This window comes from Salvelinus sp. IW2-2015, linkage group LG23 (genome assembly GCF_002910315.2).
Source record: "Salvelinus sp. IW2-2015 linkage group LG23, ASM291031v2, whole genome shotgun sequence".
Classification (NCBI taxonomy): Eukaryota; Metazoa; Chordata; class Actinopteri; order Salmoniformes; family Salmonidae; genus Salvelinus; species Salvelinus sp. IW2-2015.
In genome coordinates, this window is record NC_036863.1 from 25,180,376 (window position 1) to 25,199,497 (window position 19,122).

Here is a 19,122-nt window from a genome sequence, read left to right on the forward strand (position 1 = left end):
TAGCGACCCTCGGTGTCTACGTGTAGGCCATTATCTAATACTGTCTGGTTCAAACGAGTATGACAATGTTGCCACCCGTACGTAGCATTGAATGCAAGGGAAGCCAGCGAGCATTTGGCCTCCCTTGACAAATTATTATTTTTTAAAATCTGCCAGTCAGCGTTGAGCTAAACTGAACGAGCGCAAAAAAAGTATCAAGGGAAGCTAGCTTGGATTTGGCGTCTCCTATCAAGTCGCTTTGAGAGCATACGTCATTAACAGAAAAACTTGAACTGTTGCATCTAGTTGTGTTGTCCTCCGGTGGCTAGCTAGCTAAAATTGTCCCTTTCCTAAATTAGCCATGGACGCAGTTATGGATTTGGACTTGTGGTTTTACTTAAAATCTCCATCCTGGCCAATGATTATAACTGCGATTCTGATCCAACCATTAAATCATACATTGTTGTGCCCCTGACCTGAGAGGATGGAAGTTCAAGATGTACAGTAGCTAGATGTAGAAGGCTAATGTTAACTAGCTAACGTTGCCKATGAAAGGAAGTTAGGCTAGCGAGCAACCATTTTTCCCATGTAGCCTCGGACAACAAAAAAATTGCTGTTGCTAGCTAATTTGTCCTGAGACAAACATTGAGTTGTTATTTTACCTGAAATGCACAAGGTCCTCTACTCCGCCAATTAATCCACACATAAAACGGTCAAARGAATCGTTTCTAGTCATCTCTCCACCTTCCAGGCTTTTTCTTCTCTTGACTTTATATTGTGATTGGCAACAATCATAAATTAGGTGCAATACCGCCACTGACTTCGTTCGTCTTTCAGTCACCCACGTGGGTATAACCAATGAGGAGATGGCACATGGGTACCTGCTTCTATAAACCAATGAGGAGATGGGAGAGGCAGGACTTGCAGCGCGATCTGCGTCAGGAATAGAAACAACTTCTATTTTAGCCCTTACAAATGCAGACGCTCGTTGGCGCACGCGAGCAGTGTAGGTGCAATAATTGAATAACAGATTTKTAAATTTATTTTGCGACGCGAGCGGTGTTGTCAGCCTGTTAGTTGTCACTGTATTACACTGAGCAGAGGTGATTTGATGTTGAAATGGTGCTGAAATAGTGGAGGCAGCTACTGTTTTCTTTGCTACAACTCTGTGGCTCTAAATCAGTAGTTCAGTGGTCCGAAAATGTCGGAAACATGAACTTGCTTAACCATGCTGTAGATCACGTAACTGTGATATGCGTCATCTACTTCACCTCCCACAAGCAGCCGATTTACCGCAAGTTGCACAGAAAACTGGATTTTACCCACATACCACTACTGCAGAAATTCAAGACAAAAAAAAAAAGTTGAGTTTAAACTGTACATAGTGCCTTCAGAAAATAAATCACACRCCTTTTTCCAAATTGTGTTCCAGCCTGAATTTAAAATTGATTACATTTTTAAAAAATGTATTCATTCACTGGCCTACACACACACACACACGTCAAAATGGAATTCTGTTTCTTTAATTGACATATTCATTCAAAATGAAAAGCTGAAATGTCTTGACACAGTAAGTATTCAACCCCTTTGTAATGGCAAGCCTAAATAAATTCAGGAGTAAAAATTTGCTTAACATGTCACATAATAAGTTGCATGGACTGTGTGCAACAATAGTGTTCAACATGATTTTTGAATGACTACCTCATCTCAGTTCCCCACACATAGATAACTGTAAAGGTCCCTCAGTCAATGAGTGAATTTCAAACAGATTCAACCAAAGACCAGGGAGGTTTCCCAATGGCTCGATAAGAAGGGCACCTATTGGTAGATGGGTAAAAAATAAAAAAAAGCAGAGATTGAATATCCCTTTGAGCATGGTGAAGTTATTAATTACATTGGATGGTGTATCAATACACCCAGTCACAACAAAGATACCTGCATCCTTCCTAAATCAGTTGCTGTAGAGGAAGGAAAGCTCTCAGGGATTTCACCATGAAGCCAATGGTGACTGTAATAAAGTTAAGAGTTTATTGGTTGTGATAGGAGAAAATTGAAGATGGATCAACATTGTAGTTCCTCCACAATACTAACCCAATTCAATGAGTGAAAAGTTAGACTGTACAGAAAAAAAATATTCCAAAACATGCATCCTGCTTGCAACAAGGCACAAAGTAATTCTGAAAAAAAAATGCAGCAAAGCAATGAACACTTTTCAGGACAAAAAGTTGTTTGGGGCAAATCCAATACAAAAAAAATACTGAGTACCACTCTCCATATTTTCAAGCATAGTGATGGCTGCATCATGTTATGGGTATGCTTGTAATCGTTAAGGACTGGGGAGTTTTGCAGGATAAAGAAAAGAACCGGAATGGAGCTTAGCACAGGCAAAATCCCAGAGCAAAAACAGAATTTCCCTTCTTTTTTTTTTTTACACCTTTATTTAACTAGGCAAGTCAGTTAAGAACAAATTCTTATTTTCAATGACGGCCTAGGAAGTAGGTTAGCTACCTTGTTCAGCGGCAGAACGACAGATTTTTACCTTGTCAGCTCGGCGATTCGATCTTGCAACCTTTCGGTTACTAGTCCAACGCCCTAACCAATAGGCTCCCTAGTGGCGCAGCGGTCTAAGGCACTGCATCTCAGTGCAAGAGGCGTCCCTGGTTCGAATCCAGGCTGTATCACATCCGGCCGTGATTGGGAGTCCCATAGGGCAGCGCACAATTGGCCCAGCGTCATCCGGGTTTGGCCGTCATTGTAAATAAAAATGTGTTCTTTARGGACTTGCCTAGTTAAATACATTTACACTGGAGTTGCTTACCAAGAAGACGGAGTTACAGTTGGTTGTCTAGCAATGATCAACAACCAATTTGAAGGTGCTTGAAGATGTTGCCAAATAATCAAAATGGGAAAATGTTGCACAGTCCAGGTGTGGAAAGCTCTTAAGTCATGTTCACATTGGCAGTTTAAAGTGACTTACATCCTATTTATTTGCATATCCGGCCAAAAAGCACATGGAATCTGATATTCCAAGCTACATTTCAAACCAACTTCATAGGTGGTTTGGAGTCAGATACAAATCTGATTCCTGGCCATGTGACTTGTGTCTGAACGCTCAAATCTGATTTTCCCTTAAGTGGTTTTTAGACTGTTATTCGGCATATCTCCTTGCTTGCTAGCTAGCTAGCTAACTTACTCTGTTGACAGTTTGACAAGGACTTGTGGTAGCCAACTAGCTTGTTAATTGTTTACAAACAAAATTATTGAATGAGCTACAAACCAAAACAGCTACCTAGCTAGGACTCGTTTTTAAAGTTGGATCATCTTATCCTTTGAGGCTTTAGAAAACTGTTCTTACACTATGATTTTGAACATTCAATGCAACTGGGAAATGACCATGGCAGGCATTGTTGTGATAGGGAACACCACTGCACACACCCGTCATATTATGACAACTAGCATAGCAGTGTCAGCAAATGACTGCTGTCTTAACACACACAAATAAATCAGATTTMGTCGCTTGTTACGTGCTGTCTGTAGTCCAGATTTGAAAAACAAAACTGATTTGAGCATTACGGCCTGCAGTGTGAACAAGGCTTTAGAGACTTACCCAGAAAGACGCACAGCTGTAATCGCTGCCAAAAGGTGCTTCTACAAAGTATTGACTCAGGGGTGTGAGTGAATTAGCGATGCACCGATATGACATTATTGGCCGATTACAATATTTTCCTTGCCAAAAAACCCGATACCGATATTTACAATTTTAGCGGCCTTTTAAGCATTCTAGTAGTTAATTATTTAACACACACACACACACAGCGGCCTAAAGCACTGCATCTCAGTGCAAGAGGCATCACTACAGTTCCTGTTTCGAATCCAGGCTGTATCACATCCGGCTGTGATTGAGAGTCCCATAGTGCGGCGCAGAATTTACCCGTCGTCGTCCGTACCGTCATTGTAAATAAGAATTTGTTCTTAACTGACTTAAATAAAAGGTTACACACACGCACACCAAAAAGTTATTTTGTTGGCATTTACGCATGTCCCCATTACCAGTAAAACATAATCAAAACCTATTTACTTCACTTACTTGCTGTGCTGTTTCGTTGTTCAAATCGTTCCATTCTCAAACAGGATTTCTATGGAACACCATTTGTCTTTGCGTGTCAAAAAAAGATATGTCAATTAACACAACATCCGTTTCAGTAGCTAGCTAACTATATAGTAGGTGTCATCTAAAATAACCCTAATTATAATTATTTTTATTTGATTCATGGTGGTCAGACCCATCTATGCAAAGCTAGCCACAATAGTAGGCTTTGTGGTTAGCGTTCAAAAWAAAAAATGGCATAATTCTATTTGTATTCATTTGCATCACTGTCAATGACAAACTTTTATTTTGAAGGCAAACTGCAAATTCCACTATTGTGCCTAATCCTTATTGTGGCTAGCTTCACAACAACCCTTTGCGGTCGAGCCTCACTAGCCAGATGAAGCTAGCTGGCTGCTTATAACGTTAGCTTTGGGCAACAGGGTTATGTTGCTGACTAGCTATTTATTTTCATGAACTGAAGTTCAATTTCAATAGCTGAACAAAAAGTGACAACCTAGCTAATACTTACTCACAAGGATTCCTAAATCATTGCTAAGAATAATATAAATGATTGCAGGTTCTATTGGTCATTGTTTTCAGGCTGGTTGTATTGGTGTTAGCTAGGTGCCAAGCTAGCTACCCCAGAAGTTGCGGTCCAACAAATTATGCTTTATTACCAACGCGGTATTGTAAACACGTCGTTCGTGGCCTGTGTTTGCAGATTTTTTTGTACAGCTTTGACAGTGCTACTGTATCTTTTTTGACACGCAAAGACCCAAACGGCGTTCCATAGTATGCATGTCATGAAGCTAATAGCAGRGACGCCATTACTGTGCAACATCTGAAAAATAGCGCACTTGGTGGGGCTCGACCAGTCGCGAAAGCCAACATCACCCACGACAGAGAACGATTGATTGTCAAGGGCAATGGATTCCATTATATTGGCTTTAATGGATTTCGCCTTTGAGTTGTCTCGCTGACATTTTTTTTACTCTTTCAAATGACTGCTCGATCCACAGCAGACATTGTGAGATAGTTTAGGAATGCTGTGTTGCACGTATAGCGCAAKATTTTACGTGGCATCATGTACCTACATTATATAGGTATGCACGTCAGCTTTAACATCGGGGCGTTAAACTAGACATTTTTAGCTAATATCAGCCGATTCCAATATGTTCACCGATATATCCTGCATCCCTAGTGTGAATACTTATGCAAATGAGATATTAATGCATTTCATTTTCAATAAATGTGCTAACATATCTAAAAACATGTTTACACTGTCATTATGGGGTATTGTAGAAGGAATAAATGTGTATTTTTCACCAATTTTTTTATTCAAAATGTGGAACAAGTCAAAGGGTATGAATACTTTCTGAAGGTGCTGTACACACAAGTATGTGGACACCCCTTCAAATTAGTGGATTTGGCTATTTATGCAACACCCGTTGCTGACAGGTGTATAAAATCCGAGCACACGGCCATGCAACCTCAATAGACAAACATTGGCAGTAGAATTGCCTTACTGAAGAGCTCAGTGACTTTCAATGTGGCAAAGTCATAGGATGCCACCTTTTCAACAAGCCAGTTTGTCAAATTTCTGCCCTGCTAGAGTTGCCCCGGTCAACTGTTAGTGCTGTTATTGTGAAGTGGAAACATCTAGGAGCAACAACAGCTCAGCCACGAAGTGGTAGTCCACACAAGCTCAGAGAACGGAACCGCCGAGTGCTGAAGCGTGTAAAGATCGTCTGTTCTCAGTTGCAACACTCACTACCGAGTTCCAAACTGCCTCAAGAAGCAATGTCAGCACAATAACTTTTCGTAATGAGCTTAATGAAATGGGTTTCCATGGCCGAGCAGCCTAACACAAGTCTAAGATCACCATGCGCAATGCTAAGCGTCGGCTGGAGAGGTAAAGCTCACCGCCATTGGACTCTGGAGCAGTGGAAGCGCGTTCTCTGGAGTGATGAATTACGCTTCACCATCCATATTAATGCCCATGATTTTGGAATGAGATGTTCGACAAGCAGGTGTCCACATACTTTTTGCAGTTTAAAACTAACGATTGATTTTCCCCAACAACAAAAAATGCATATATTTGCATTGGTCATTGGTAAACATATAGAGCCAAAATAAGTGGTTTCAACATATCAAACACCCAATAGGTGATAGATAAGCTCAGGTCACAAATGCTAAGGACAGACTACTACTAACATAAAAGAACAAGTAATTTAGTCAACAGGCTGGCATACTTGCTCATGACTTTCATTTTCAGGGTACATCTTAATGTAACTATCAACCATGACATCCAGGTCATGTCTGGCATTATAATGTATGTTCAGAAACGCCAGACTCTTGGACCTGTGTTTGTCAGGTGTGTTCTCCAAGTACATCTGAAAGCGTTTACGTGAAGCATCGCCATCGACATCAAGGCTCAGGACTGGCAGGTTGCAGAGCACCCTCAAGAAGGCAAGTACGTTGGGGAAGAACTTCACTTCAGCCAGCTGCAGCGTCTCATGGACGGTGGAGGGCAGTGTCACCTTGCCCCTGTGCTTCCACTTCACCCTCCAGCAGTGCAGCTCAGTGGGGAGAGTGTCTGCATTGGGAAGGTCGTTCCTGTACATCTCCACGTTGTTCTCCTCAGAAGTGTTGAACTTCAGCTGCCCCATGACAGCAGGGACGAGCGTCAGACATCTCAGGGCGTTGAGGTGGTTTTCAGAGAAGAGGTCGTTCAGTTCATTGATGACGTGGCTCACCACCGGGGCGGTCAGGTGTTCTTTAAAGTAGCTCTCAGGCTGGATCTCTGTTCCAGATTCTGCGTGGTGCTTTCTCAAGTAGAGCCTGGGAACCTTGACCGGGATCTCCAGTGCAGCGGCTAGGTTAACAGCCTCTTCAAACCAGAACTCATGGTATACATCAATGTTATCCGAGACCTCGTTCAGCGAGTGCAACACAGCGGTCAAGCTGTTGGCAGCAAAGTAGACATCCATCGTTGGCCCTTGCAAGTTCTTGCCAAAGGCTCTTGTGAATGACAGGGTGTTTTTCAGCACAACCAACGTTGCAACAAACTCAAAATCAGCCAGAGCCTCTGATATCTCCAAGGCATCATTTGTGACTTGGTCACTCCACCTCAGATCTTCATTATCGTGAACACTATCCATGCAGAGCAGAAGAGATTCCAGGACATCGACTGCCACCTCGAATGCATCATGTCTCACTGTCCAGTTGGTACGGCAGGCCTCTTTCAGATCATTGGCCTTCTCTTCATTACCCTGGTAGAAAATGGAGATGGCATTCTCCAACTCCAATTGCAGTGAAGAAGCCTCATTGAAAAAAGACTCAATCTTCTTGAAAGTAGACATGACAATCTGAACGCCTGTCAAGGCCACTCCACTTGCCAGTGAGGCATTTAAGGCACAGGTGGATCTTGGTGTGTATACTGCTGTGGGGTACATCTCTGTGAGTTTGGTTGCAATGGCTTTCATTTTGCTAGAATGCACACCGGAGCTGAAGTGGGCCTGCCCTCTACAGTAGTCCATATTTAAACCCCACTTCTTTGTCACCTCAGTCAGCAGCCTCTCCATCAGGGTCTCATCTTCTCCCTCAAATGGAAGGAATCCCACAAACTCCTCCCGCAAGCAGTTGGCCTGGTCCAAAAAACGCAAGAACATGGGGAGGTGGCTCTCGCCAGAGATCTCAACCACATCGTCGGTGACCAATGAGAAGAAGCGAACCTCTCTGACTTCCTGTAAGAGCTCCTCACGGATGCAACTCTCACAGACCTCCATCATCTGCATCTGCTGGGTGAWGGTACAGCACTCTTTGTTCATAGCACTCATCTCAAACCTTTTCCTAAGAGCTTCGTCACCACCAGCATTCATTCGGTACTCCAACAACGCCTTGAAGTTGCTCGGAGTAAGGCACTTGCTCTCCGGCACCTCCTTGGTATGTCTATTCAGAGGTATGTTTTGTTTGCCCAACACTACAATAACTTCAAATAGTGATTTGAGGTATTCTCTATGCTCCTTCTCCTTAGAGGTCAGRTGGGTGGTGTCGTTTGTCTCAGGGTCAACTTGACCTTCTGCATAATTTTTGTTCGTCTTTGACTGGTCCACCGAGTCCTCTATAGACAAACAAATCAATATTGGGAAAAGAGGATTAACGTAACTTTTTGCTTGTGGGTCCTGTGATCGTGCATTGTCTTATGATGAAGAGAGAAAGACGTCCTTCATTACTGGTCATTAAATTTAAACCTTGATAATTATCATATTACATTGTAAAACAGCCTCAACAAAAACGGTTGTTCAACGTAAATCGGATGCACAACTTACTTTTCCTCTCTTTCATTTGTCTTGCTTCTGCATTACTCTACAATAGAAAGAAATAAACAGTCAATACCAAACTGTTAGAAGAAGCCTTTAAAAATTGTAAAAAATACACTGAGTATTTGACTTGTGATTTGGTAAATGCAGAAGAAACCCATACCAGCTCTTTAATCCTCTTGCGTTGCCTACATTGTGGATTATTGAGGTGGCTTGTTAAGTCAAAGATGGTTGGTGTGGCATTATCCTTCAGCTTTGTCCTGTAAGGACTCTGAAAATATGAAAGATGATAAGAGATTAACCTAACCTATTTGATGGGTATGTAGCACTGAGGTGCACATCTCTGTTCAACTACATCCATTTCAAATGTTAAAGCTACATATTTAACTTTTTGGGTGACGACCAAATTCACATAGAAATGTTAGTCATCATTCTCATTGAACGCAAGTCTAAGAAGTAGGTCAGTTCTATGTGATATATTTATATGCTTCCTGTTCTTAAGTTTCATTTTTGCATCTTATTTTCGGTTTTGTACACCAGCTTCAAACTGAAAATACAATATTTTGGTTATTGAAAATATATTTCACAGCGGTTTAGATGGTACAATGATCCTCTACACTTTCATTGCTTGTTTTGTCACAAACTGAAATTATACTATTAGAATTTTAGCCACCAGAAAATGGCAGAGCAATTTCTCCATGTTACACCTTTATATGCTTCAGTTAGTCCAAAAAAACATTAAGCTCGAGCATCAACATCACTTACTGCTTTACATATCATGGATGGTTCAAAGTGGTTAACACAAAGTCTGTAGTGTCTGTTTAGCTGGTCAGGTGTTTTATCTTCAAGATCCTTGCAATGGCAGTTGTCCACCCACTGCTTGCATCTGTGCAAGACAGACAAAACAAAATTCAAATGTATACAATTAACTATCACTGAACATAGTGTAACGACCCTGGGTTTATAAGCGCGGAAGTCGACTTTGCCGCTTGAGCATGCTTTTGCTGCACAGTCGATAGCGCGCCGGACCTCGGGCTCGAGACCTGCTCCCTACTGTTTCATTACAATAGATATGATTAAGTGGAGACTAGTGAGGGGAGGACGGCTCATAATAAAGGCTGGAACGAAGCAAATGGAATGGCATCAAATGTATGTATTTGATACCATTACACCCATTCCGCTCCAGTCATTACCACGAGCCCGTGCTCCCCAATTAAGGTGCCACCAACCTCCTGTGATGACTACCATAGACGACAATGGTATAATCACGTGTGCCACGTTGACAAGAACATGCAAACTAAAACATTGTGTCATTCCGAAAGCCATCTCTAGTAAGCTAGCTTTCTGGTATTAAAAATAAGACCTACTGATTTACAAAACCCAAAAGGCTAGCTATGCAATTATCTCTGCAAGCATGCAGCAAAACTAACTAGTAGGCTAGATACTACTCGAAGCACATCTCTGGCTGACAGCTAACAGCTAACGTTAGGCTACCTTACCGTGCTATTAAGTCAGTAACGTACGTAATGTCAAGCAAAGAACCACAACTTAGTCAGATTGCTACTATACCTTTCAGTGTCCCTTGGAAACCTGAAGAATGGCGATGCTGACTCATTGCTTCTTATGGTGCAATTCGGAGCAGAGCAAAAGTTGGACATTGTTAGTTTTGCTAATATGCTACTTTTCAAAAGTAATTTTGAATATTCACTTTACCCTGAAATTACTAAAGAATAGACGAGCGCGCTGCGGTGCTAGATGTGGCCTTGAATCCTGGTGGAAACAACGGGACGCGCGAATAAACCATCTTCCCACAATGCTTTGCTAACGTCACATCCCAGTGCGCATGTCTGTCACAATAATCAACGCTATTTGGGATCGTTGGGATGCCTTAACCGTTTTAAATGTCAACTTCAATTGGGTAGGAAGTCCACTCAACAACAGAGAAAAACGAGCCTTGTTTCAACTATACCTTATGTCATGCCTTATTGGAATGGTTTTATTGATAATGTCTTTTGGAAAAAAGTTTGGATGTTGCCACACACATAGGTACTTATTAACAAAATGAAGGAACTTTCTTTAAAAATTATTCATAAATATTATCCTGCCAACCAAAATATGAAGAAGTAAAAAAAAAACACACATTAAAATTGTACCTTTTGTAATGACCACCCAGAAACAGTGTTGCATCTTTTTTAGCATTGTATTCATGTAAGGAATCTGTGGCAAGACATCAGTAGATTTATAATTTAACACATTTATGAAGATTTTACACTATTACAGGGAAATGTGCTGCTTGGATTCTTTACTTATGGTAGAAATAAGTTGAAACAATTTTATGTAATTCATTTCATTATTATTTTGGCCAAATTGTATATTCACAAATGTAAATTGACAAGCAAAACACCACATTTTATTACCTTGCAAAAATAAATGGAACTATATTTTAAGACAATAAAAAACTCTGGCAACAAAAAAGATGTTAGAATTATAAATGTGTTCCCCCATGTACTTTTTTGTATTGATTAGTTATGAATAAAATAAAAAAGACAGCCAGTGTCAGCCAAAAAACGAAAATGTAAAACCTTTCAGAATTAAACGTGTTAGCGCCATCTACTGCATGGAGGAAGCATGTTAGACTACATAACATTTCTAGATGTGCGTGGTGGCAATTTTTTTATTTCACCTTTATTTAACCAGGTAGGCCAGCTGAGAAAAAGTTCTCATTTACGACTGCGACCTGGCCAAGATAAAGCAAAGCAGTGCGACAAAAACAACACAGAGTTACACATAAACAAACGTACAGTCAATAACACAAAAGAAAATTTGAAAAATCTATGTACAGTGTGTGCAAATGTAGAAGAGTAGGGAAGTAGCCAATAAATAGGCCATAGAGGCGAAAATAATTACAATTTAGCATTAATACTGGAGTGATACATGTGCAGATGATGATGTGCAATTTACAGATTGGCTGTGTACAGGTACAGTGATCAGTAAGCTGTTCTGACAGCTGATGCTTAACGTTAGAGAGGGAGATATTAGACTCCAGCTTCAGAGATTTTTGCAATTCGTTCCAGTCATTGGCAGCAGAGAACTGGAAGGAAAGGCGGCCAAAGTAAGTGTTGCCTTTGGGGATGACCAGTGCAATATACCTGCTGGAGTGTGTGCTACGGGTGGGTGTTGCTATGGTGACCAGTGAGCTGAGATAAGGCGGGGCTTTACCTAGCAAAGACTTATAGATGACCTGGAGCCAGTGGGTTTGGCGACGGATAAGTAGTGAAGGCCAGCCAGAGCATACAGGTCGCAGTGGTGGGTAGTATATGGGGCTTTGGTGACAAAACAGATGGCACTGCGATAGACTACATCCAGTTTGCTGAGTAGAGTGTTGGGGGCTATTTTGTAAATMACATCACCGAAGTCCAGGATCGGTAGGATAGTCAGTTTTACGAGGGTATGTTTGACGGCATGATTGAAGGCTTTGTTGTGAAATAGGAAGTCGATTCTATATTTAATTTTGGATTGGAGATGCTTAATGTGAGTCTGGAAGGAGAGTTTAGAGTCTAACCAGACACCTAGGTATTTGTAGTAGTCCACATATTGTAGGTCAGTACCGTCCAGAGTAGTGATGCTAGTCGGACAGGAGGGTGTGGGCAGATATTGGTTGAAGAGCATGCATTTAGTTTTACTAGCACTTAAGAGCAGTTGGAGGCCACGGAAGGAGTGTTGTATGGCGTTGAAACTCGTTTGGAGGTTTGTTAGCAGAGTGTCCAAAGAAGGGCCAGATGTATACAGAATGGTGTCATCTGCGTAGAGGTGGATCAGAGAATCACCAGCAGGAAGAGTGACATCATTGATATATACAGAGAAAAGTGTCGGCCAGAGAATTGAACCCTGTGGCACCCCCATAGAGACTGCCAGAGGTCCGGACAACAGGCGTTCCGATTTGACACACTGAGCTCTGTCTGAGAAGTAGTTGGTGAACCAGGCGAGGCAGTCATTTGAGAAGCCAAGGCTATTGAGTCTGCCGATAAGAATGCTGTGATTGACAGAGTCGAAAGCCTTGGCCAGGTTGATGAAGATGGCTGCACAGTACTGTCTTTTATCGATGGCGGTTATGATATCGTTTAGGACCTTGAGCATGGCTGAGGTGCACCCATGACCAGCTCGGAAACCAGATTGCATTGTGGAGAAGGTACGGTGGGATTCGAAATGGTCGGTGATCTGTTTGTTAACTTGGCTTTCGAAGATTTTAGAATGGCAGGGCAGGATGGATATAGGTATATAACAGTTTGGGTTTCGAGTCTCTCCCCCTTTGAAGAGGGGGAAGACCGCGGCAGCTTTCCAATCTTTGGGGATCTCAAACGATACGAAAGAGAGGTTGAATAGGCTAGTAATAGGGGTTGCAACAATTTCGGAGGATAATTTTAGAAAGAGAGGGTCCAGATTGTCTAGCCCAGCTGATTTGTAGGGATCCAGATTTTGCAGCTCTTTCTGAACATCAGCTGTTTGGATCTGGGTGAAGGAGAAGCGGGGGGGCTTGAGCAAGTTGCTGTGGGGGGTGCAGAGCTGTTACCTGGTGTAGGGGTAGCCAGGTGGAAAGCATGGCCAGACGTAGAAAAATGCTTATTGAAATGATCGATTATCGTAGATTTATTGGTGGTGACAGTGTTTCCTATCCTCAGTGCAGTGGGCAGCTGTGAGGAGGTGCTCTTATTCTCCATGGACTTTACAGTGTCCCAAAACTTTTTGGAATTAGTGCTACAGGAAGCAAATTTCTGTTTGAAAAAGCTAGCCTTAGCTTTCATAACTGACTGAGTATATTGGTTCCTGACTTCCCTGAAAATATGCATATCGCAGGGGCTATTCGATGCTAATGCAGAACGCCACAGGATGTTTTTGTGCTGGTCAAGGGCAGTCAAGTCTGGGGTGAACCAAGGGCTATATCTGTTCTTAGTTCAATTTTTTTTGAATGGGGCATGCTTATTTAAGATGGAGAGGAAAGCACTTTTTAAGAGCAACAAGGCATCCTCTACTAACAGGATGAGGTCAATATCTTTCCAGGATACCCGGGCCAGGTCGATTAGAAAGGCCTGCTTGCTGAAGTTTTTTAGGGAGCGTTTGACAGTGATGAGGGGTGGTCGTTTGACCACGGACCCATTATGCACGCAGGCAATGAGGCAGTGATCGCTGAGATCCTGGTTGAAGACAGCAGAGGTGTATTTAGAGGGCAAGTTAGTCAGTATGATATCTAAGAGGGTGCCCATGGTTACGGATTTATGCTTGTACCTGGTAGGTTCCTTGATAATTTGTGTGAGATTGAGGGCATCTAGTTTAGATTGTAGGATGGCCGGGGTGTTAAGCATGTCCCAGTTTAGGTCACCTAACAGTACGAGCTCTGAAGAAAGGTGCGGTCAGCGCATGTGTGGGGGGTGGGACAAAAGGGCTAGCTAAGGCATATTGAGCAGGGCTGGAGGCTCTACAGTGAAATAAGACAGAAATTACTAACCAAAACAGCAATATACAAGGCATATTGACATTAGGGAGAGGATTGTGTAGCCAAGTGATTATAGGGTCCAGTGAGTAGCTAAGCCAGCTGGAGACACGGCGATTCAGACAGCTAGCAGGCCGGGGCTAGTAAGCTAGCAGATGGGCCACAGGGGGACGTCGCAACGAGAGTGCCTGTTGAAACTGCCTCGGACGGTTATGTCGGCAGACCAGTCGTGATGGACCGGCGGGGCTCTGTGTCGGCAGCAAAGGGTCCAGGCCAATGTGCAAAAGTGATATTGAAGCTCAGGAATTATCTGATGGATCTCTTTGGCTAGCCGGGAGATGGGCATAGCTCAAGGCTAGCTCCAGGCTAACTGGAGCTTGCTTCGGGACAGAGACGTTAGCCAGAAGTCGCCACTCATATAGCAGCTAGCTAGCTGCGATGATCCAGAGTAAAGGTTCAGCACTTGCGGTAGGAATCCGGAGATGTGGTAGATTAAAGCAGTCCGATATGCTCTGGGTTGATATGCTATGGTCAAAACAAATTGTATTTGTTACATGCTTCATAAACTACAGGTGTGGACTAACAGTGAAATGCTTACTTACGTGCCGTTCCCAACAATGCAGAGAGAAAGAAAAAAATGATAATAATAGAAAAGTAAAACACGTAATAATCTAGAGTCTATGTCCAGGGGTACGAAGTAATTGAGGCACCTAGATATAAGTGGAATAAAGTACTTAAGTAAAACAACTTAAAGTACTACATAAGTAGTTTTGAGGTATCTGTACATTACTTTACTATTTATATTTTTGCCAACTTTTACTTTGACTTCACCACATTCCTAAAGAAAACAATGTACTTTTTACTCCATACATTTTCCCTGACACCCAACATTTTGACAGGAAAATGGTACAATTCACACACTTATCAAGAGAACATCCCTGGTCATCCTCTACTGCCTCTGATCTGGCAGACTCGTTAAACACAATGCTTTGTTTGTAAATTATGTCTGAGTGTTGGAGTGTGCAACTTTCTATCTGTCCATTCACTCCTTGAAGGAGAGCACTACTTGACCCAAAATCGCCCAGAATGCACGCGCAGCCCATTGCCGTGGGCATAGGCAACGTACCAGAAATGAGTTACCTCTGGTTCATTCAGACAAATAATTGTATAACTAAACCAATATAGACCACAGCATAGACCACAGRCTGTCGTTTCCAATGGGAACAAATTAGCCATAGTGGCATATTTCCGTTAGGGAACGCCTACTCTGCGAAGTGTGCATTTGCACTCTTTCTAAACAATGCAATTTTTTAAAACTTATGCAAAGGTTAAAGTTTACAAACCGTAGTCCACTCTGTTCATAACATATTATAGTTTTGGMAACAGAAACTCTATTGAGATCAAATGTTTCTTTGAGAAAATTTGCAGAATGTCGGCCAAATTCTATCTCGTTCGAACTTCTCCCACTAGTGAGAGGAGAAAATATGGTGGTGAGAGGTGGGCTTCCTCTCACTACCATACTTGGTAGTGAGTGGAATCGCCAAGCGGATGCTTCACATTTAAARATCCAGTGAAATATGTCTCATTGTTCTAACTTATTGTTTTGTATTATGTTTCGTTTATTTTATTAAAACACTCACTCCCTGAGCTTGCTTCCCAACTCTCAGTGCACATCGTTACATAGTCCCACTAAGCCCAAACCAGATGAAATGGCGTATCGCTGCAGAATGCTGTGGTAGCCATGCTGGTTAAGTGTGCCTTGACTTCTAAATAAATCAGACAGTGTCACCAGCAAAGCACCCCACACAATCACACCTTGTCCTCCATGCTTCACGGTGGGAACCACACATGTGGAGATCATCCGTTCACCTACTCTGCATCTCACAAAGACACAGCGTTTGGAACCAAAAATCTCCAATTTGGACTCATCCGACCAAAGGACAGATTTCCACCGGTCTAATGTCCATTTGCTCCTGTCTCTTGGCCCAAGCAAGTCTCTTCTTCTTATTGGTGGCCTTTAGTGGTGGTTCCTTTGCAGCAATTCGACTATGAAGGCTTGATTCACGCAGTCTCTTCTGAACAGTTTATGTTGAGATGTGTCTGTTACTTGAACTCTATGAAGCATTTATTTGGATTGCAATTTCTTTTTTTTTTTAGTTCTTGAAATTTTCCGGATTGACTGACCTTCACATCTTAAATTAATGATGGAATGTTGTCTCTTTGTGTATTTGAGCTGTTCTTGCCAAATATGGACTTTGTATTTACCAAATAGGGCTATCTTCTGTATACCCCCCCCCCCTGCCTTGTCACAACTGATTGGCTCAACGCATTAAGGAAAGAAATTGTACAAATTAACTTTTAACAAGGCACACCTGTTAATTGAAATGCATTCCAGGGTGACTGCCTCATGAAGCTGGTTGAGAGAATGCCAAGAGAGTGAAAAGATGTCATCAAGGCAAAGGGTGGCTACTTTGATAAATCTTAAATAAAAAATATATTTTGATTTATTATAACACTTTTTTGGTTACTAAAAATATCCATATGTATAATTTCATAGTTCTGATGTCTTCACTACTATTCTACAATGTAGAACATAGTAAAAATAGAAGAAAACCTGGAATGAGTAGGTGTGTCCAAACTTTTGACAGGTACTGATATCAGTACACTCTTAATTTAAGAATTACGAAACGTGTATTCGATCAAATAAACTTACTTAGTAAGTAAGCCCGTCGTTTTTTTCTTGACAAATTCGATCATTGACCTCCATACAAAAACTCCTTGCTTGTTGGCGAAACAACGAAAACATGCCGCCTGCGGAGGGAGAAGATGGGCCTCTCTTCCTTTCTGGAGGTTCAAAAACCGTATTATAAACTTGGGTGGTTCAAGCTTGATTGCTGATTGGCTGAAAGCCATGGTATATCAGACTGTATACCAAGGATATGACAACATTTATTTTTACTGCTGCAATTACGTGGTAACCAGATCATTATAGCAGTAAGGCTACCTCTGGGGTTTGTGGTATATTGCCAATATACCACGGCTAAGGGCTGTATCTAGGCACTCCGCGTTGCATCATGCATAAGAAAAGCCCTCTACCTGGGTATATTGGCCATATACCACACCTCCTCGGGCCTTATTGCTTAAATGGATCATGGTTCAATTGTGACTGACTGACCTACAAATAATGACTAGCTATTTATGACGCAAGCTTTCACTGTTGGCTGCAATGTTGAACAAGCCCAGTGGCACTAAGAGAGGAGGACGTGGAGGTGTCCTGTGTGTAAGTATGTATTTGGTATTTTATTAGGATCCCCATTAGCTGTTGCAAAAGCAGCAGGTACTCTTCCTGGGGTCCACACCAAACACGAAACATAATACAGAAACAATAGACAAGAACAGCTAAAGGACAGAACTGCATACATTTTTAAAAAGGCACACATAGCCTACATATCAATACATACACACAAACTATCTAGGTCAAATAGGGGAGATGTGCTGCAAGGTGTTGCTTTATCTGTTTTTTGAAACCAGGTTTGCTGTTTATTTTAGCAATATGAGATGGAAGGAAGTTCCATGCATGTGATGACCATTTCCTAACTGTTATGTCAATAAAGTTATGTCTCCTCTTTGAATGAGTTAAAATAATGCCTCTCTCTGCCCCTCTCCCAGTTTTTTGATGAAATTGAAAACGTATCAGTTTTCCCTTTTACGAGGTTGGAGTAAAACCAAGTTCAACTACAACAGCGCCGGAGGAGATGGCAAACGTTTTACGGGCTTCTAACCAATTGTGCTATTGTGAGTGTTTTTTCACGTTCTAACTTATTTTGTACATAATGTTTCTGCCACCGTCTCATATGACTGTAAAGAGCTTCTGGATATCAGAACAGCAATTACTCACCTCGTACTGGACAAAGTTTTTTTCTTTAACGAGTGGACGCAAAGGATTTACTTCAGACACCGGACAAGGCCTAATCCCCGTCATTCGCATGAAGAAGAGAAAGAGATATAGGGGTCGTAGGTCAGGGTGCATTGTAAGAATCCAACGGCGAGCTGTTAACCCGCCTCTACTGTCAGTCCTATTAGCCAACGTGCAATCATTGGATAATAAACTGGATGAGCTCCCGATCAAGACTATCCTACCAACGGGACATTAAAAACTGTAATATCTTATGTTTCACCYAGTTGTGGCTGAACGACGACATGGATAACATACAGCTGGCTGGGTTTTCCTTGCATCGGCAAGATAGAACAGCTGCCTCCAAACAAGAAAATGCTCATCCAGAGACGGCGCTCCTAGTGGCCGGGGACTTAAATGCAGGGAAACTTAAATCCGTTTTCTACCAGCCTGTTACGTGTGTAACCAAAAAAAAWAAAAAWACTCTAGACCACCTTTACTCCACACACAGAGACGCGTACAAAGCTCTCCCTCCATGATTCCTGCTTACAAGCAAAAACTAAAGCAGGAAGTACCAGTGACTCGCTAAATATGGAAGTGGTCAGATGACGCAGATCCTAAACTACAGGACTGTTTTGCAAGCAGACTGGAATATGTTCCGTGATTCTTCCGATGGGATTGAGTACACCACCTCAGTCACTGCCTTCATCAATACGTGCATTGATGACGTCGCCCCAACAGTGACCGTACGTACATAACCCAACCAGAAGCAATGGATTACAAGCTAAATCCACACTGAGCTAAAGGGTAGAGCTGCCAGATTCAAGGAACAGGAATCTAATCAAGCTATGCCCTCTGACGAAACATCAAACAGGCATTACAGGACTAGGATTGAATCTAACTAAACCGGTTCTGACACTAATCGGATGTGGCAGGGCTTGCAAACTATTATGGACTACAAAGGGAAAAACACAGCCGTGAGCTGCCCATTGACACGAGGCTACCAGACAAACWAAATTACTTCTATGCACGCTTCGAGGCAAGCAACACTGAAGCATGCATGAGAGCACCAGCTGTTCCAGACGACTGTGTGATCACGCTCTCCGGGGCCAGACGGATTACCAGGACGCGTACTCCGAGCATGCGCTGACCAACTGGCAAGTGCCTTCACTGACATTTTCAACCTGTCCCTGACCGAGTCTGTTATACCAACATGTTTCAAGCAGACCACCATAGTCCCTGTGCCCAAGAAGACCAAGGTAACCTGCCTAAATAACTACTGACCCGTAGCACTCACGTCTGTAGTCATGAAGTGCTTTGAAAGGCTGATCATGGCTCACATCAACAC

The 19,122-nt window shown here is 42.2% G+C and overlaps 1 protein-coding gene across 1 annotated transcript; it reads right to left on the minus strand.

Moving 5' to 3' along the window:
* Positions 1–1,480: 1,480 nt before the first annotated feature.
* LOC111950831 (52 kDa repressor of the inhibitor of the protein kinase) lies at positions 1,481–10,217 on the minus strand. Its single transcript, XM_023968732.2, has 5 exons — positions 9,961–10,217; positions 9,157–9,277; positions 8,555–8,662; positions 8,401–8,437; positions 1,481–8,192 (listed from the first exon to the last, which is right to left on the minus strand). Exons 1-5 carry the CDS (start codon positions 10,047–10,049, stop codon positions 6,301–6,303), a joined length of 2,247 nt encoding a protein of 748 aa, XP_023824500.1. The 5' UTR covers positions 10,050–10,217; the 3' UTR covers positions 1,481–6,300.
* Positions 10,218–19,122: the final 8,905 nt, after the last annotated feature.